Here is a 21,670-nt window from a genome sequence, read left to right as displayed (position 1 = left end):
TTGAATTGGCAAAAGGACACACCATGGCTGCGTTGGAAGTGTCCTCGTGGACAAAGTGTTGCTAAAATCCTCTGATTAAGATGAATGGAGCAGAAGTTCTCGGAGTTGCATTTGTTGGGAGGCAGTTTCAGGTGACTGATGTGAAATATTCACAGCATCAGCAGGCTTTAATTCAGGCCATGGATTTCTACCTCACTAAGATGAAGACGGATGGCAAGACAAAAGCTTCTCAGAGAGAGCACCGGACAATGGCTTTTAGAGATTTTCAAGAGGAGAAAACCCTGTAGCTACTGAATTTAATTTAATTGCACCTTTATTTAACCAGGTAGGCCAGTTGAGAACAAGTTCTCATTTATAACTGCGACCTGGCCAAGATAAAGCAAAACAGTGCGACAAAAACAACAACACAGAGTTCCACATGGTATAAACAAATGTACAGTATGTATGTTCCAGTCAATGGCAGCAGAGAACTGGAAGGAAAGGCGGCCAAATGAGGTGTTGGCTTTGAGATTGGCCAGTGAAATATACCTGCTGGAGCATGTGCTACGGGTGGGTGTTGCTATGGTGACCAGTGAGCTGAGATAAGGCAGGGCTTTACCTAGATGACCTGGAGCCAGTGGCGACGAATATGTAGCGAGGGCCAACCAACAAGAGCATACAGGTCGCAGTGGTCGGTAGTATATGGGGCGTAGGTGACAAAACAGATGGTACTGTAATAGACTAAATCCAATTTTCTGAGTAAAGTGTTAGATGCTGTTTTGTAAATGACATCGCTGAAGTCAAGGATTGGTAGGATAGTCAGTTTTATGAGGGTACGTTTGGCAGAATGAGTGAAGGAGGCTTTGTTGCCAAATAGGAAGCCGATTCTAAATTAAATTTTGAATTGGAGATGCTTAATGTGAGTCTGGAGGAGAGTTTACAGTCTAACCAGACACCTAGGTATTTGTAGTTGTCCACATATTCTAAGTCAGAACCGTCCAGAGTAGTGATGCTAGTCGGGTGGGCGGGTGCAGGCAGCAATCGGTTGAAGGACATGCATTTAGTTTTACTTGCATTTAAAAGCAGTTGGAGGCCACGGAAGGAGTGTTGTATGATATTGAAGCTCGTTTGTAGGTTTTTTAACACAGTGTCCAAAGAAGTGCTAGATGTAAACAGACACAGAATGGTGATTCAGAGAATCAGCAGCAGCAAGAGCGACGTCATTGATATATACAGAGAAGATAGTCAGCCCAAGAATTCAACCCTGTGGCACCCCCATAGAGACTGCCAGAGGTCCGGACAACAGGCCCTCCGATTTGACACACTGAAATCTATCTGAGAAGTAGTTGATGAACCAGGCGAGGCAGTCATTTGATAAACTAAGGCTATTGAGTCTGCCGAAAAGAATGCGGTGATTGACAGAGTTGAAGGCCTTGGCCAGGTCGATGAAGATGGCTGCACAGTACTGTCTTTTATCAATGGCGGTTATGATATCGTTTAGGACCTTGAGCGTGGCTGAGTTGCACCCATGACCTGCTCGGAAACTAGATTGCATAGTGGAGAAGGTACGGTGGGATTCGAAATGGTCGGTGATCTGTTTGTTAACTTGGCTTTCTAAGATTTTAGAAAGGCAGGGCAGGATGGATAGAGGTCTATAACAGTTTCGGTCTAGAGTGCTTCTACACCTGCATTGCTTGCTGTTTGGGGTTTTAGGCTGGGTTTCTGTACAGCACTTTGAGATATCAGCTGATGTACGAAGGGCTATATAAATAAATTTGATTTGATTTGATTTGATTTAGAGTGTCTCCCCATTCGAAGAGGGGGCTGACTGCGGCAGCTTTCCAATCTATGGGGGTCTCAGACGATGCGAAAGAGAGGTTGAAGACTAGTCATTATTTTTTTTAATTTTTTTTACATTTCTAGCGCAGGCGTTCTGCTAGAAACATGTCAAACGAATTACATTTTCTGTAGAAAAGCACTGGAACGAGAGCTAACTCTGTCTGGACCGCGCGTCACGAGTCTGACACTCTGCAAGACCCATGACTCATTCAGCTCCCATTCCCCCCTCCTTTATAGCAGAAGCCTAAAACAAGTTTCAAAGATGGTTGACATCTAGTGGAAGCCTTAGGAAGTGCAACTTGACTCCATAGACACTGTGTATTCGGTAGGCCAAGCTTTGAAAAACTACAAACCTCAGATTTCTCACTTCCTGGTTGGATTTTTCTTAGGTTTTCACCTGCCATATGAGTTCTATATACTCACAGACAAGACATCATTCAAACAGTTTTAGAAACTTCAGAGTGTTTCCTATCCAATACTACTAATAATATGCATATATTAGCATCTGGGACTGAGTAGGAGGCAGTTTACTCGGGGCATGCATTTCATCCAAAAGTGAAAATGCTGCCCCCTATCCCAGGTTAATTTAAAAAATATTTATATATTTAGAAAGAGAGGGTCCAGATTGTCCAGCCCAGCTGATTTGTAGGGATACGGATTTTGCTGCTCTTTCAGAAAATCAGCTGTCTGGATTTGGGTGAAGGATAACCGGGGGGGGGGCTTGGGCACATTTCTGCGGGGGGTACAGAGCTGTTGGCCAGGGTAGGTGTAGCCAGGTGGCCGTAAGAGGGGTAGCATGGCTAACCGTAAGGGTTGGGGTAGCATGGCCAGCCGTAAAAAAAATGCTTACTGAAACTATCGTAGATTTATCAGTGGTGCCAGTGTTTCCTTGCCTCAGTGCAGTGGGCAGCTGGGCGGAGATCTTATTCTCCAGTGTCCCAAAACTTTTTGGAAGTGTAACACGCCGGGTAAAAAAGAACAGGAATGGGAAAATGAAATAGATGAGGAGGGGAAGTGGTGCCTCTACAATTACGCATGAGAGACGAATCATCGGTTCCATTTCAATAATTTCTTTGAGAGCTTGCCCCATTTGTCAGCCATTTTGGGTATGAGTTAAGGTGTCTCACGCTGTCCGTAATAAATCGTTCTTTAACCTACCAGTGAGCACGGAACACAAACAGGAAACACTAAAAGCACCAGGTGGACATAAATCAGGTGGTTTAAGTTTGATTTACAACTCTGGTCAATTTCTACTGAGGTTTATTACAATTAGCTTGAAAAACAACTATCCATCGATGTGAGAAAGGATAGAGGAGTGTTTTTCACCCAATCTTCTGGTCTGCTAGGATGTGGTGTTTAGTCATTCATGTCCTGTTATGGTTCATTTGTAGGAGAATTAAGATAACTTGTTATGGTTAAGCTTTGGAACGCAAGATAAATATAGTGAAAAATGACAGTAGCAGCAGTTCAAGATGTAGAACGGATTTGATGGAAAAACTGTAGCTATTTCAATATGTAAATGATAGAATAACACTAGTTTGCCAAGATAGTCTGAACACATCATCAAATACATAAGGAAATGTATTATAATCAGCAGACAAATTACTGTCATCACTGAATGATGGGACAACATTATTTACTTGAAGATTTATTATACTTTAAGATTTTGCTTGTTGGCTAGACTAGCTCAGAGCAGGGATGGGCAACTCCTCGGGGACAGATTGTAACATACCCCCCATCCCTAGTAAACACAGCTGATTCAACTAATTGCCTTCTAAACTGAAGATCATGATTAGTTGATTATTGGTGTCAGGTGTGTAAGCTGGTGCTGGGACAAAAGTGACACCATTCAGGACTCCGGGGACTGGGGTTGTCCACACCTGGCCAAGACCATACTTAGCGGCAGATGGCAAAGAGTTGGTCTGATTGGCCTGTCTGAATTTGTTAAGGCTTGTGATTCAATTTCAGATAGAACCGTATAGAGCCAATGGGTTCAAATGGGTTTATGCAAATCAAATTTACTCGTTTTTCCTTTTTTTCAATTTACTTTTTCAAAAATCTAACTCCACAGACATATGAAGAACAATCTGAAGATATGTTACTGACCGATTTTTGACAAAAAATGTCAGATAGAACCTTACACTATTGTTGCGTCTTTACTATCATTGAATTGAAGACTTAGTTTTTATCAAAGATTCTCTGTAATTGGTATTACGCGATCAAACTGATTAATCATGTAACTGTAATTAACTAGGAAGTCGGGGCACCAAGGAAAATATTCAGATTACAAAGTTATCATTTCCTAAAATAACTTTTCAGATATTTTCATATCTAATCCATAGTCTTCTGATTAATGAATTATTCACTTTACCTCACGTTAGTCTCATTCCAAACGTCGTAAATTGTTGGTTACCTGCACGAACCCAGTCATTTAAATCATTTATTTATTACTTACAAAGTAATTCACAGAAATGCATAAACAAAACAAAGTAAATATAGTTACAAGAAATGATAAGGGAATGTGCCCTAGTGGGCTAAACCGGCATCACGGCTTGGTGGACAAAACGGGGAGTGGGGGTCAGCTGAGAAGTCTCTCTCTCTCTCTCTCTCTCTCTCTCTCTCTCTCTCTCTAGGGGATAGTTCAGAGTGACATTCATTCATGTTGTTGTTGAATGGATGTTTCGGCGGTTGTCGTTCTTCGCATTCAATGATACCGAATTCCTAGCTGCAGACTAGTAATTAATATCAAAGATTGTTCTTATTCTGTCGGTGTCGATAGTCTAAGAGTTTAACCACGTGGTATGGTTAAAAGATTCAGCAATGGTCTGCAATCTTTGTACTCCCGTGATTGAAAGAAACATGGTCTGACTGAGTTGCAGAAAAGGGGCTGTCCCAGGATGCCTGACCCTAACTGGGCTCAGGGGCGGTCCTCTGATTAAGTTCAACTCAAAAGGGAATTGGAGTTTCCTTCATTAAACAGTCCAAAATCACATTACACAATTTTACAAACAGTATCATACTCATTCATCTTATACAACAATTAGATGTAAACCTCATATATGAGGCTATTATATAAACAGCGTTATGATAAAGGTGGCCACACTGTCTCCCATAATCTTTCCCAAGTTGTAACAAACAGACCAGTTTGTAGCTGGATTCTTCACTGATCTTTTATACCTTCTCCGGAACATGAAATTTGTTCGGACCTCAAGTTCTCAAGGTGGAAGAAAGTCTCTTATGCTGTGTGGCCATGAGGCAGGGTCTTCTCCTCAGGAATTTACGACCTCTCTCTGACCACAGCAGTCTGGTTGTAGAAGCAGAGAGCGGGGATGGTGATCGCTGTACCCAAAGAGGGCAACGTCATGACAGTATCAAGGTCTCGATGTCCTCCCCCTTGGATGCAAAAACAAGAGTAACTTTGTTATTTTCTATCAAGGTCATAGAATCTTGGGGAACTTTACAAATTTAGATAAAAGGTATGAGCTGTAGCCAGCTTCGCTTACCGTTAAACCTCTGTCTAGGTCGTCAGTCAAGCTTCTCAATTGCAAGCTGTGAGTAAACTTTAACTTTAACCAGCTCGGTTTACTCTCTGCAACGTTGTCTGGTCAGAGCACCTGAATCATTCAGCTCTGAGAGAAGGGAAGAGCACCGCTCAATCACTCCATTACTGTTACTAGTAAAGTTAATCAAAAATAGCTAGCAATGCTAATGTTAGCTAGCCAAAATTCAGTGGTCCCCTCTATCTTGGTTAGCTGGCTACATTTTTACTGCATGTAAAGTCAATCTGGCGACAATCATGACAAAATGTTTTCCTTCTAAATGTTATCATGTTTCAAAGCCAAATCCACGTTGCAATGAAGTAGGCTAACCTTAGCTTGTTAAGGTAGCTAGCTTAACGTCAGCTCTGCTAGCGATGATAGTGTAAGCCAGGAAAACAGTGGTTTTAAAACATCTGGCCGGAATCCTCAAAGAATGTCAACAATCATAAACACATCTAGGATGTAAATGGGGATATGCAGCACTGACTAAGGCTATGCCCCAGTGATAAAAAATGGGCGCTGTGAAAGCAGCAATTTCCAAAGAATCGCCATTCCTTATGAAACATTACTGACATTCCATATTTTTCTAAACAGGTTGGGGTACAGGCCTCTTAATACCCATTGTTATTCAAATACATGACATCTCTGGCACATTTAGTGGCATTTTATACGGCTTTTGTGGAATTATCCATTGGTTGAATTAACAAAAGGCATGATTATTTCAGTTTCAATGCCTCTGCCTTAGTGGTATTATAATAATATTAACGCTTCCATTTAGAAAATAATTGAGCTTCCAAGACACTTGAGGCAATGCACCATGCATATTAAAATATGAAAGGGTTGTTACTGCACTACTTTTGAGCACTTTTGCCGTCCTCCCTTAAAACCATTAGCTATTCCCAAACACTAACCGCTAGTTATACCTTTAAACAAGTCCCCAGTGGCAGATTCTTTGGCTGAGGCATTTTAAAACATCCTTGCCCGAATCAGAGGAAGAATGCATGCCTCGTGAGGAGTGAGTGAAAGAATGCTGGTGCTGACTAATTGTACTGTTTGATGATGTATACTAGACACATCCCCTCCCAAGGCTAGCCCTAGCCTTTTGAGGGCCCTAAGAGAGATTTGGTTGGGGACCCCTCCAGCTCATGGGAAAAACATTTTAATGGCTCTACTGTTGATTATTTTCCCCTCTCCAGAGTAAGAAAAAGTTAATTTGCTGCAATTTGACTATTTTTTTTACATGGGGCTTACATATAATGTTGTATAACTTACTATTTTAAAGCAAGTTTTCTGCAATTTAACTTTTTTCATAGGGTGGAGAGAAAGTTTAGCAATTGTATAACTCATTTAATATAATTCTACTCCTTTTGCCTTGAGGTGGAGAGAAATGTGCAGTTTTACAGCTAATTTCCTGAAATTCTACACATTTTGCCATGACTTATGCGATGTTAATTTGATATCTTACTGAGCGTGACGAACAAAATCAATGGGGGCCTCCGCAGGGTTCATGCCCTTTGTGCCCGTTTGGTAATTCGGCCATGATTACTACAAGTTCAGATAGCTGGCTAGATTAATTTACCAATCTAAAAAAAAATATGTTGACATGGGCTAATTGACAACTGTTGATGCACAACCACATTTTGAAATTGTACCTTGTGTATTCTACTATTCTAATTCTCAACTCATTTTTTTGCCGGCCCCCTAATGACCACTTATGTCGCTCATACCTGGGGCCGGCCCTGTCCCCTCCTAATCACATAACCAAGCTACACAAACAAATTATTCCAGGAAATCCTTTAAGAGCAATCAAACAGCTACAATTAGAATGTCTGATAGTCAGCGTGATTTAATTGCACTCGATTTTGGGCATATTAATATAATCCTCCCTCTCTCCACCCACTCTCCCCATCTCCAATCCATCTCATTTAAATGTTTCAATTTGTATTCAGGCAATTTCCCAGTTAATGACAGTGCCCAAATCCCCCGTAAGTTACTGTCCATACTGAAATATACAAATCACTGTTTAGAGTATTTTTTTTCTAAATCAATTTCTTATAGAAACGACTAAGTGTGCACATGCTCTGCTCCGCTGGGTCCTTGTTGCAGATGGTCTCATTGCTATGCATTGAAAACCCAGCTTTAGATTTGCATTCGGTCAATTTTCCCTTTAAGTCGGACATCTGTCTGTGTTAGAAATTAATCTGCCCATCCCTGTAGACACATCTGGGATTTTAATTAACTGTGTCGAAGCATCAATAAAAAAAAGAATGGAAATGCTGGCGATGGGCCTGCTAAAGTTCTGGTTCTTTTTCCCCTCTTTCTCCCACCCTCGCTTTGTCTCGTTCTCTCTTTCTCACACACTCTTTCTCTCCCCCGCTCCTCCGTTTCAAAGTAACTCGAACCTCAATGTTGAGTGAAATTTTTTATGAACATCGTGTGATTTTCATATAATGAATAACTGCTACTTGTGTCATTGATAAGGTTGGTCATGGTTCTGGTGTCTCAATGCTTTGAAGGATAGAGAACTTTTGACACAGTTCAGTTTATTTTCTTTTTCTTTCTCGTGTCTCACCCTTCCCTATGTTTTTCCCAGTGACCTTAAAGTAGGTGTCAAAGAAATCCGACTGTTCTGCCCACAGACGGAAAGGAAAAGTGTGTCCTTTCTGCTGGATGTATAGTATAATTACAGGTACTCATTAATCTACACTGGCAATGTAGTTACTTTTAAGGAGCCACTGTGGTGGAAGGGGAGAACAATTTTTAAGGGACAGGGAGGGAGATGGATAAGCCTGCAGGCTGCCAGTTTGTCTTGGGAGGATGGCAGAGGAACCTTGATATACGGGAGCTTTAAATCAGCCTTTTGTCAATGATGATTGAGTTGTGATTGTTCACAATCTAACCACCCACTCAGAGAACAGAGATCCTGTCTTCTAGGTTTGTCAGCGTGAATCTAGTGATTTCTTTTCTTTCTTCCCTTTGTCTCCAATTTTTTTTTTGGGGGGGGGGAGAATCCACATCATCTCCCCTGTGTCAGATGACAGGACTTGTGGGTTGCATTGCTACTGTATGTCTTCACGTTCTCTGAGTAGACAAACAAACCTACTCTGCACCTTTAAGCTTCTTCGTGTACCATACTTTTTGGATATAATCTCACGTGTCCTCTGAGTTTTCATATAACAGACTATACTAAATGTCAAAACGCACATCCTTGGTGTTGCGTCATACATCAAATAACTGAAATACTGTATCTAGACTACTTGTAATGTCTGTAGATGTGAACATTTAATTGTGTCTAAATAAGGTGTAATATATTTAGTCCTGTGGAAGGGCAGATGGGAGAAAGAGAGTGTACTATTAGTTGTTCATCTCATTCCACATGACATTCAACTCCGCATCCCTGCATTTTTAATGACTTTAGTGGCTTTCTCTCACAGTGCAGTGGATTATTGCCATGTGCCTCTGTCTTTCTCTTTAGGTGACCGAAACAAGGACAGGCCCTCTTGGATGCAGTAACTATGACAACCTGGACTCAGTCAGCTCTGTTCTGGTTCAGAGCCCTGAAAACAAGATCAATCTGCAAGGTCGGCCATCCAGAATTGAACACACCCAGACATTCTGATGGAATTGTCACAGTTTCTATTTTCTGCCAAGCATTAGACGAGGCACCAGAGTGTCAGAAGGAATTTAGCTTCAATCTGTTTTTCAGTCTGGCATTGGAAACCAAACCACTGGATTCCAAAGTGAATCACAGGGATTGATAGACATGTATGAACAAGCCAGTGGAAATGTATCTAGAAAGTGACTAGAAAGTACCTCATTCTGTCCTATATAAACTTACTGTAGAAATGCAATATGCTATAGTTACTACAGTATTTGAGTCTAGTTAATATTACAGTAATTTGTTTTGTAGTTTACCCAGTATTGTAAAATACTGTATAAACAGTACCATATCCTCTCTCTGCCAGGTCTCCAGACCATCCTACCAGAGTACCTGAGGGCTAGGTTTGTCCAGGCGGCTCTGAACTACATTGGCTGTAATGAGGAGGGTCAGTTTGTGTGCCGGGACAATGACTGTTGGTGCCGCTGCAGCCCAGGCTTCCCCCAGTGTAACTGCCCCGATGTGGACCTGAGGGCCATGGAGGCCAGCCTAATGCACATCAGGGACACCTGGAACATAGCCAACCAGGAATTTGAGGAGTCAGGTAGGGAGCATGAGATTGACGATACACTCAGAGTATAGAAAGAGTTTGTAACATTAAAGATACTTGCACACAGAGCCAAGTACTGTAGGTAGGCCACAGAACATTACACAACACAGAGATTAATGTGACATCTGACAAGATATATGGGTTCATGTCTACACTGAGTGTTCAAAATAATAGAACCACCTTCCTAATATTGAGTTGCACCCCTTTTGCCCTCAGAACAGCCTCAATATATGGGGGCATGGACTTTACAATGTGTCAAAAGTGTTTCACAGGGATGCTGGCCCATGTTGACGCCAATGCTTCTCACAGTTGTGTCATGTTGGCTGGATGTCCTTTGGGTGGTGGCCCATTCTTGATACACACAGGAAACTGTTGAGCGTGAAAAACCCAGCAACGTTGCAGTTCATGACACACTCAAACTGGTGTGCCAGGCACCTACTACCATACCCATTTTAAAGGCACTTCAATCTTTTGTCGTGCCCATTCACCCTCTGAATATCACAAATACATCATTCAAATCTCAATTGTCCCGATTTAATAATCCTTCTTTAACCTGTCTCATCCCCATAATCTACACTGGTTGAAGTGGATTTAACAAGTGACATCAATATGGGATAATAGCTTTCACCTGGTCAGTTTATGTCATTGAAAGATCAGGTGTTCCTAATGTTTTGTACACTCAATATCAAATCAAATCAAATTTATTTATATAGCCCTTCGTACATCAGCTGATATCTCAAAGTGCTGTACAGAAACCCAGCCTAAAACCCCAAACAGCAACAATGCAGGTGTAGAAGCACGGTGGCTAGGAAAAACTCCCTAGAAAGGCCAATACCTAGGAAGAAACCTAGAGAGGAACCAGGCTATGTGGGGTGGCCAGTCCTCTTCTGGCTGTGCCGGGTGGAGATTATAACAGAACATGGCCAAGATGTTCAAATGTTCATAAATGACCAGCATGGTCGAATAATAATAAGGCAGAACAGTTGAAACTGGAGCAGCAGCACAGTCAGGTGGTACTTTAAGGATTAATTATTCAAATTAAATGTTAGGTGAGGTGGTACACCTGCACAGTCAGGTGGTACAGGTGGTACAGTCAGGTGGCACAGTCAGGTGGTACTTTAAGGATTAATTATTCAAATTAAATGTTAGGTCAATATTGATGAGTCTAGAGTGTCTGCTTTGTGTCAGTAAACACATTTCATTAATATGGCCCATATGTGGGACTGAATCCACAACATTGATGTTGACAGCATTATACTGTAAGGGTGGATCACAACAAAGACGCAGAACTTTGCATTGGACCACCGTGTTAGCGCTTGTTTTCTTAAAACAATACTAAATGGGAGATTACATGCACCTGCATGCTAATATAAGACAGCTTGATTGCAATGAAAAGCCCACAAGAATAATCCAGTGATTTTAGCTGATCTTACATTGACACCAGAAATATGTAACCTTCGTTGTCTAGGTTTTCAATATCCGCCCCAATGAAATAATGACCTATCAAGAGCATCGGAAAACATAAGGCTGATAAATGGAAAATATTTATAATACTATAGGAGTAGTAGGCCTATACTTCATTCCAACGTTTCATCTGAAATGGCAAATCAATGTGTGTGCCATTGGAAATATCTTAATTATACAACATTTTCATTAGATAACTAATCAGGAATGACTTGATTTATTTACACATTTCAAATATGGCGAGTGTAGGGATAATTCCCCCCCGGTCTTGATACCAAATTACTATACTTTTTAAAGACACATTTTAATTAATGGATTCAATAAATTGGAATCGAAACAATTGAGGCTGTGCAAACATGAGTTTTCCATTTATACAACATGTAGGGTAAATTACCACCGTGTATTTCCCTTGGTAAAAGAGAAAATACGTTATTCCAGTTGTACGGAATGATTATCAAATAGATACATTGCCCTTATTCTGGTCAAAAAGTTGGATTCATTTGTTTTGCGATGATCATACCCACCAGAGGGCATACATATGTGACCGACTGACTCGATACGGTCTTATGTCGAAAAATTTGAAATTGTATTTTTTTAAATGTACATACAGTACAGTTAAAGAACAATGGGAAAGTAATTCTGCTTTGGAAGTTGGTAAACTTTTGAGAAAATGTCCCTGGAATGTTTTGGTACACCTACTGGAGAGCTCTTCTTTGACAGCACACTTTCAGCATCATTCACAACCTTTTAAGCTTTAGCCCCACCCAACTCTTTAAAGATTCTCATGTGAGGCCATGTGCTAAACAGAGTGAGTACAGTAGTGTACAAAACAACCAAAGATTTCTAGACCAAAGGCTGGTTCATATTACGTCTATCGACTTGTCTGTAGACAGTTGTTGCAGTTACATCATTAACTTCTTATGGTATAGGGGACAGTTGCGTCCCACTTGGGCAAAAAAACAGGGAAAATGCAGCACGGCAAATTCAAAAAAATGATATGAAAATCGAACTGTCATTAAATCAGACATGTAAGATACTCAATTAAGGATACACTCGTTGTGAATCCAGCCAACATGTCAAATTTTGAAAAGGCTTTTCGGCGAAAGTGATGATAGACCAATAGTAAACAAAGAGGGTAGCATATTTCAACCCTGCAGGCGCTACACAAAACGCCGAAATAAAATATAAAACATGCATTACCTTTGACGAGCTTCTTTTGTTGGCACTCCAATATGTCCCATAAACATCACAATTGGTCCTTTTGTTCGATTAATTCCGTCCATATATATCCAAATGTCCATTTATTTGTCGAGTTTGATCCAGAAAAAAACAGTTTCCAAAAAACGCAACGTCACTACAAAATATTTCAAAGGTTGCCTATAAACTTTGCCAAAATATTTCAAACTACTTTTGTAATACAACTTTAGGTATTTTTAAGCGTTAATAATCGATCAAATTGTAGACGGGTCTATCTGTGTTTAATGCAGGAAGACAACAAACCATGCTACTTTTCAGGTCTTGTGCAACTCTCAACAGTGTTACCCAGTTCCTAGATGGCCTACTTCTTCATTGCACAAATGAATAACCTCAGCCAAATTCCAAAGACTGGTGACATCCAGTGGAAGTGGTAGAAACTTAAAACAGGTTCCTAAGAAATATAATTTGCCAATAAGAACCCAGTGAACAGACAGAGACCAAACAAAAACATTCTGAATGGTTAGTCCTCTGGGCTTTGCCTGCTACATAAGTTCTGTTATACTCACAGAACTAAATCACATGATTTAAACAGTTTTAGAAACGTCAGAGTGTTTTCTATCCAAATCTACTAATGATATGCATATGTTATATTCCTGGCATGAGTAGCAGGAAGTTGAAATTGGGCACGCTATTTATCCAAAAGTGAAAATGCTGCCCCCTATACCTTAAGAAGTTACATTCTATTGTCGTCCGACATCAAACTTGTCGTTGTTGTTATGAAAAAGTGTAAACACAAATGGCACACTGCATGACATTATCAGTCTGGTGGTCCAAAATGTATACAGCAATAAAGTCATCCGTTTAAACATGTATTTAGTATATGTGACCGACAGGCTCAAAACGGTTTGTTTTTGTTACATTGGATAAAAGTGGAGACTCAGAGCAACAAAAAAATATATATCATACACTACATGAGGAACAATGGGTAAGTAATTCTGCTTTGAAAGTTGATAAACTTGTAAACTCACTTTTGAGAAAATGGCCATTGAATGTTTTGGTACTACTACCGGAGAACCCTTTGTCTACACCCATTCAGCATCATTCACACACTCTTAAGCTTTAGCCCCACCCATCTCTTTACATGTTGAGCCGAATGTTCTGTACTAACAGCAGTCAAGCACCCAAGCCAATTTGCTAGCTATTTCCAGACAGAAAGAGGAAACAGCTCACTGAACATTATTCGCCCTAGTAGAGCTGGTTAGGCTGTTACGTTATCCAGAGCGTTGGTGACTGCAACAATGCTGTCAGATTGTCCGTTAGTAAAATCAGAGCATTTCTCAGTGTTAGAGCGCACTTGACGCTCTAGTAAATAATTAGGGTTGATCCTAACGTTCTGATCTCACAGTCAAGCACCCAAGCTAACTGGCTAACATTGGCTAGCTTGCTTGCTACTTCTAGACACAAATGAGAACACCCCACTGACTATTTTTGTCGCCCTAGCAGAGCTCGTTAGGCTGTTACGTTATCCAGAGCATTGGTGACTGTAACTGTGCTGCTGGAAACAGTTGTATTAAGTTGTTTTTGTCAATGTTTACAGTCACCGGCCATTTTCAACGGGTGTTATTCTATGCTCTGGCACACACACAGACGAGTGCTCTGAAATAGGAGTAGATGGCCAGACTGAATTTATGACCTCACCCGAAATGGTTACTTGCATAGTGAAGTATTTTGTTAAGACATGTAGCTAGCTAGCTAGGTAAACAATGAACCATAATCCCAACTCATGACGTTACCACCCTCGATGTATTTGTGGGAAGCTAATAAACCAGGTTCAATGTTAGCTAGCTAACATTAGGCTATAATTAGCCAAGCAACTGGCTCTAAGATATGGATAATAAGATCATGCATGTAACGTTTGCTTGCAAGCGAGTCAGCCAGCTAACATTAGCTAGCTAACAGTACACTTTAACTTGAAATGAAACCACTTTGTCAAAATTAGAAACGTGTAATATCTTAAAATGTAGCTAGCTAGACTATCTTACCCATATATATTATTGATGGACGCATCTCCTGTTGGATGTCATGGTTGCCCTTAGCTTGAAGATGTAATCCAGAGACTGTTTTTTTTTCACAATCTCCTTAGCTATCATACTTGAATTCCACTGATTTCAAAACTCGGTCCTCCAGAAAGTGGAGAGTAACATTTATGCAGTTTTACAATGCAAAACATTTTATTTTTTTAAAGCTGCGTTAGACAGGATTAAATAGACATACTGACCAGCTCAAATATACAGAAGTGTGCTATATGGCAGCCCAATCCAAACTCATCTCTCAGAATATCCAGCCTACTCGTTATCTCAGCCAATCATGGCTAGTGGGAAGGTTGCTCACTTTTTCTGTGGCTAAACCAACTACGCTCGTAATTTAACAATTGTTTTTGTATTTACAGATGGCATACGTGTTTGTTATTAAGGCACATGAAAGTTCACAGGTTCGAGAAGGCATTTCTGGAAGAAAAACGCGTTCTGATTTTTAAAAATAGTTCACGTTCAAACGGCTCTCCTGTGAAGTAGTGACGCGCGACATACACCTAGTTTCCTGAAACAGGTCACATGGAGGTTTACATACACCATAGCCAAATACAGTTAAACTCAGTTTTTCACAATTCCTGACATTTAATCAGAGTAAAAATTCCCTGTCTTAGGTCAGTTAAGATCACCACTTTATTTTAAGAATGTGAAATGTCAAAATAATAGTAGAGAGAAATATTTATTTCAGCTTTTATATATTTCATCACATTCCCTAAGGGTCAGAAGTTTACATGCACTCAATTAGTATTTGGTAGCATTGCCTTTAAATTGTTTAACTTGTGTCAAAGGTTTTGGGTAGCCATCCACAAGCTTCCCACAATAAGTTGGGTGAATTTTGGCCCATTCCTCCTGACAGAGCTGGTATAACTGAGTCAGGTTCCTCGGCCTCCTTGCTCGCACATGCTTTTTCAGTTCTGACCCAAATTTTCTATAGGATTGAGGTCAGGGCTTTGTGATGGCCACTCCAATACCTTGACTTCTTAGCGCCACCTGAGACGTCTGCGTCCCACCCAGCCATCAGGAAATGCAAATGCACCACGCCAAATGCTAATAGCACTCGTTAAAACACAAACGTTCATTAAAACACACATGCAAGGTACTCAATTAAAGCTACACTCGTTGTGAATCTAGCCAACAAGTCAGATTTTTAAAATGCTTTTCGGCGAAAGCATGAGTGTCCATTTATGAAAACTATGTGATCCAGAAAAAAACACAGTTTCAAAATGCAACGTCATTTTTTTAAATTAAAAAAGTTGCCTATAAACTTTCACAAAACACTTAAAATACTTTTGTAATCCAACTTTAGGTATTAGTAAACGTTAATAATCTATCAAATTGATCACGGGGCGATGTGTATTCAATAGCTCCACGTCTTCAAATCATGGTCGAAAATCTCTCTCTCTCTCTCTCTCGTATACCGGATGGTATGGGGTGTCTCTTCTTCGTTTGATATTTCTTCATTGATATTTTTTTCCTTTTTGGTGCTACATTTTCCTTGGGATTTTTCTATGTTTTCTATCCACACATACTAATCATATGCATATACTATATTCCTGGCATGAGTAGCAGGACGTTGAAATGTTGTGCGATTTTTAACAGAATTCTCGAAAAAGTAGGCCTAAGCTTAAGAGGTTTTAAGCCATTTTGCCACAACTTTGGAAGAATGCTTGGGGTCATTGTTGATTTGGAAGACCCATTTGCGACCAAGCTTTAACTTCCTGACTGATGTTGCTTCAATATATCCGCATACTTTTCCTCCTTCATGATGCCATCTGTTTTGTGAAGTGCACCAGTCCCTTCTGCAGCAAAGCACCCCCACAACATGATGCTGCCACCCCCGTGCTTCACAGTTGGGATGGTATTCTTCAGCTTTTTGTTTCATCAGACCAGAGGACGTTTCTCCTAAAAGTAAGATCTTTGTCCTCTTGTGCAGTTGCAAACCGTAGTCTGGCTGTTTTATGGTGGTTTTGTAATGGTGGCTTCTTCCTTGCTGAGAGGCCTTTCAGGTTACGTCGATATAGGACTCCTTTTACTGTGGCTATAGATAGTTTTGTAGCGTTTTCCTCCATCTTCACAAAGTCCTTTGCTGTTTTTCTGGGGTTGATTTCCACTTTCGTTCATCTCTAGGAGACAGAACATGTCTCCTTCCTGAGCGGTATGACAGCTGTGTGGTCCCATTGTGTTTATACTGGCGTACTATTGTTTGTACAGATGAATGTGGTACCTTCAGGGGTTTGGAAATTGCTCCCAAGGATGAACCAGACTACAATGAAGTCTACAATGTTTTCTGAGGTCTTGGTGGATTTCTTTTGATTTTCCCATGATGTCAAGCAAAGAGGCACTGAGTTTGAAGGTAGGCCTTGAAATACATCCACAGGCACACTTCCAATTGACTCAAATGATGTCAATTACCCTATCAGAAGCTTCTAAAGCCATGACATAATTTTCTGGAATTTTCCAAGCTGTTTAAAGGCACAGTCAGCTTTGTGTATGTAAACGTCTGACCCACTGGAATTGTGATATATTTAAATAATCTGTCTGTGAACAATTGTTGGAAAAATGACTTGTCATGCACAAAGTAGATGTCCAAACCGACTTGACAAAACTATAGTTTGTTAATAACTTCTTGATGCTACCCATCCCTTTAGCAGGATAATTGTCATCAACAACCGCTGAATTGCATAGCGCCACATTCAAATAATATTACTAAAAATATTTATTATCATGAAATCACAAGTGCAATATAGCAAAACACACCTTAGCCTTTTGTTAATCCACCTGTCGTGTCAGATTTTGAAAATATGTTTTACAGCGAAAGCAATCCAAGGGTTTGTGTAAGTTTATCGATCGCTCGACAAAACATTATGAACACCTAGCATCAAGTAGCTTGGTCACGAAAATCAGAAAAGCAATCAAATTAATTGTTTACCTTTGATGATCTTCAGATGTTTTCACTCACGAGACTCCCAGGTACACAATAAATGTTCCTTTTGTTCCATAAATATTATTTTTATATCCAAAATACCTCCGTTTGTTTGGCGCGTTATGTTAAAAAATCCACAGGAAAGAGCGGTCACGACAACGCAGACAAATTCCAAATACTATCCGTAATGTCCACAGAAACATGTCAAACGTTTTTTATAATCAACCCTCAGGTTGTTTTTAAAATATATAATCGATAATATATCAACCGCAACCTTCTTTTTCAGTAGGAGAGGGAAAGGCAATAGCTGCCCAAACTCTGTTGCGCCAAGCAAAACGCTGCTGGCACCCGGCCATACAATGACACAATGTTATCTTTCTCGCTCATTTTTCAAAATAAAAGCCTGAAACTATGTCTAAAGACTGTTGACACTTTGAGGAAGCGATAGGAAAAGTAATCTGGTTGATATCCCTTTAAATGGAGCAAAGGCAGGCTATGGAACATGGAGTTTTCAAAATAGAAGCCACTTCCTGGTTTGATTTTCCTCAGGGTTTCACCTGCAATATCAGTTATGTTATACTCACAGACAATAGTTTGACAGTTTGGAAACTTTAGAGTGTTTTCTATCCTAATCTGTTTGATTACAGGCATATTCTAGCATCTAGTCCTGAGAAATAGGCCGTTTACTTTGGGAACGTTATTTTTCCAAACATAAATTGGTGTGTTATGTTCAGAAATGCATTGTCTCAAACAAACATCCGATGAAAGTGCAGAGAGCCACATCAAATTACAGAAATACTCATAATAAACATTGATAAGATACAAGTGTTATGCATGGAATTATAGATAAACTTCTGCTAACGCAACCGCTGTGTCAGATTTCAAAAAGTATTTACGCGAAAGCACACCTTGCGATTATGTTTGGTCAGCGCCAAGTCACAGAAAAACATACAGCCATTTTCCAAAGAAGCGTTATAAATATTCACTTACCTTTGATCTTCATCGGAATGCACTCCCCGGAATCCCAGTTCCACAATAAATGTTTGTTTTGTTCGAAAAAGTCCATATTTTATGTCCAAATACCCCCTTTTTGTTTCTCGCGTTTAGCCCAGTAATCCAAATGCTCAATGCGCAATCACTTAGTTAAGACAAAGTAAAAAAGGTATATTACAGTTCGTAGAAACATGTCAAACGATGTATAGAATCAATCTTTAGGATGTTTTTAACATAGATCTTCAATAATGTTTCAACCGGACAATTCCTTTGTCTTTAGAAGTGAAAAGGAACGCAGCTAGCTCTCACGGTCGTGCGCCTGACTGAGCTCATGGCATTCTGCCAGACACCTGACTCAAACAGCTCTTATTCTCTCCCCCTTCACAGTAGAAGCCTGAAACAAGGTTCTAAAGACTGTTGACATCTAGTGGAAGCCTTAGGGAGTGCAATATGACCCCATAGACCCTGTATATTGGATAGGCAATGATTTGAAAAACTACAATCCTCAGATTTCCCACTTCCTGGTTGGATTTTTTTCTCAGGTTTTTGCCTGCCTTATGAGTTATGTTATACTCACAGACATCATTCAAACAGTTTTAGAAACGTCAGTGTTTTCTAACCAAATCTATGCATGTTTTAGCTTTTGGGCCTGAGTAGCAGGTAGTTTACTCTAGTTTACTCTGGGCACCTTATTCATCCTTATTCCAACCAACTAGGCTTGTAATTTAACCATTTTTTTGTTATTAAGGCACATGAATGTTCACATGTTCCAGAAGGCATTTCGCCCCAAAAATGCATTTTGAAAAAATTATATGTTTACATTCAAATGCCTCTCCTGTGAAGTAGTGACGTGCGACATACGCCTAGTTTCCTGAAACTATTCACATATCTTGAATGAATTTTGCAACAATCAGGACTACAAGTGGACTAGTACAACAACTTTATAGGAAAATTCCACCCCAAAACAATGTTTTTGTATTTGTTTCATTCGTCCAATTATGACATGGTCCTGAAAGGTTTTCCTTGTCAACAATCAAGTTTTCAAGATATGTAACTTTCAAAAAACAGAAACCATCCCCATATGAAGCGTTTTGCATCATATGCACAATAACTGTTTGTCGGGAGTTTCATGAAAGGGGTTTCCATGGCTGAGCAGTAGGGGCTGTGCCTTTTAGTTCCAGTAAAGGGAAATCTTAACTCTACAGCATGCAATGACATTCTAGATGATTCTGTGCTTCCAACTTTGTCGCAACAGTTTGGGTAAAGCCCTTTCCTGTTTCCTGGACAAAGCGAGGTCCATACATAAATGGTTTGTCAATATCGATGTGGAAGAACTTGACTGGCCAGACCTTAACCCCATCGAACACCTTTGGGATGAATTGAAATGCCGACTACGAGCCAGGCCTAATCACCCAACATCAGTGCCCTACCTCACTAATGCTCTTGTGGCTAAATTAAAGCAAGTTCCCATAGCAATGTTCCAATATCTAGTGGAAGGCTTCCCTGAAGAGTAGAGGCTGCAGCAAAAGGGGGACCAACTCCATATTAATGCCCATGATTTTGGAATGAAATGTTCAACAAGCTGAGTCCACATACTTATGGTCATGTAGTGTATTACAAAATGGCTAATCTGAGAACAAATGCCTATTGTAATCAGATAGAAATCCACACCACTGTTAATTGTAAATATCACAGTCACTTATTAGATTAGGTTGGATTTATTCAATGGCTATTGATAGCTCTGAAAATATTTTGGTTATGCCCCTATTCACTCATTAAACCGGATACCCTGAAGCAAGGTAACATTTTCAGTTTCTGTTTGGCCTCCACACACAGAGATGAGCTTGATCTGCTAGGACATTTCATACACAAACCCACATTTAGTTCAGCCTCTCCCCATTTATCATATGTGTCAAATAGTATCTCTTCCAGTTTCCCCCACGGTGGCCCAGCAAACCAATTCCCATGTGCCATCTCCCTAAAGTGATCCGTTTGACTATGAGCCAAAATTAACAGAATCATATAAAGTACTAAGCGGAGCAGAACTGCAATGGAGCATTAAACCTCTTCACACCTGTCTGCCTTGCAGAGGAGTTCCAGAACTTTGTACGGAGACTACCGACATTCTACGCCCTCAACACATCTGCCATCCAGTACTTCTGGAAAATGGAGCCTGCCGTCCATCAGCGCTACAGACAGCTAGAACTCAGCAGCAGACAGCTTATCGCCAAATCCAGACGGATCGTTGACAAACTCTTCACCCTCAGCAAGAGGTGTCGGACACAGCTGACAGTCATTGTGCTGAGAAAGAGGTGAGAACATGTTATGATAAATGATAAACAGTCCCTGTGAGGAGTGAATGTTCAGTCATAATGTCTGTTCAGATGGACATACAGAAAGTACTGTAAGGAGATCTGAAAAAAATACAATCGATCATTGGGAAAGTATTTATTTTTAGTGCAATCAGTAGAAATGTGACAAATGGAGTTTCAAGGCCCTCGTAAGACATCATAGTAAAATAGGATGTATTGCAAAAGGAAATAGTAAAATGGTGGTGTACTGGGTGTTACATTCCCCAATAAGAAACAAAAAATAGTGACCCAACAGAAAAATGGAACTAACAAATGAGCCACTGACAACCAAAAGAAAACAGGTGAGGTTTTAAAAGGGGTTCTGAAAGGGAACCATGGGGGTGCTGGCCAAGCGAAATCGAGAAGCGTCTTAACACCCACCATGGATGCCCACTAGATTCCCTTAATTAATAGACAAATTCAAGGAAAAGAAGACCCCCACAAACGTACGGTATGGTGTAAAAACAAACATGGCGCAAACCAAACAGGGGAGACACAAGCACTGGGCAAAAAGGGTCCATAATCAGGGGATATATTTACATGACACATTTTTGATATTCTAAAGAATACAGACCATTTCCAATGCATATTTTTGGATATGCACTATCTCCTGAGAATTTCAGAATCCAGATGTGCCTTTTAGACATGTATGCTATTGGGATTACTCTGAATATCACACATGGACATTTCCTATGGCTGGATATGGACTCATTCAATATCCTGAAATATGTGACAACCTATTTTCTCTCATGTTGACAAATACTGACTGTATACATTGCATATCTGTGTTTTCTCAGCACATTCAAGATATGAAACTATATTGATTCGAAATATGCTTATCTTGGCTGTCCATATGCAAATGTTGATATGCTGAAAATAAAGAGGATTTCAGAGGCATTACTGAGTTTTCACCGCATACTCAAAAATTTGACAAATATTAAACCCATATTTTTCTTTCATGCACAAATCACTTTTGGATTCCTTCTGGATTTCTGTATATACTGACTGTAGGCCTACATAGTATATTTTCTCAGCACATACAATGCATAGGCTCTTTTTTTTTTTTTACCTTTATTTAACCAGGCAA

General features: G+C 40.1%; 1 protein-coding gene across 2 annotated transcripts in view; it reads left to right on the top strand.

Moving 5' to 3' along the window:
* The window catches only part of LOC109897518 (BMP/retinoic acid-inducible neural-specific protein 3-like), a 98,387-nt gene that overhangs the window by 45,443 nt on the left and 31,274 nt on the right, over positions 1-21,670 (top strand). For both annotated transcript variants that reach the window (XM_020492019.2, XM_031833547.1), the window contains 3 exons: positions 8,833-8,938; positions 9,323-9,559; positions 20,322-20,544. In XM_020492019.2, the coding sequence (XP_020347608.1) occupies positions 8,833-8,938; positions 9,323-9,559; positions 20,322-20,544 (566 nt within the window). The remainder of the gene's footprint in view (positions 1-8,832; positions 8,939-9,322; positions 9,560-20,321; positions 20,545-21,670) is intronic.

The sequence above is a fragment of the Oncorhynchus kisutch genome, linkage group LG10 (genome assembly GCF_002021735.2).
Source record: "Oncorhynchus kisutch isolate 150728-3 linkage group LG10, Okis_V2, whole genome shotgun sequence".
NCBI classification, from domain to species: domain Eukaryota; kingdom Metazoa; phylum Chordata; class Actinopteri; order Salmoniformes; family Salmonidae; genus Oncorhynchus; species Oncorhynchus kisutch.
The sequence above is the reverse complement of the archived record's forward strand: the minus strand, read 5'-3'. Positions and strand labels throughout refer to the sequence as shown.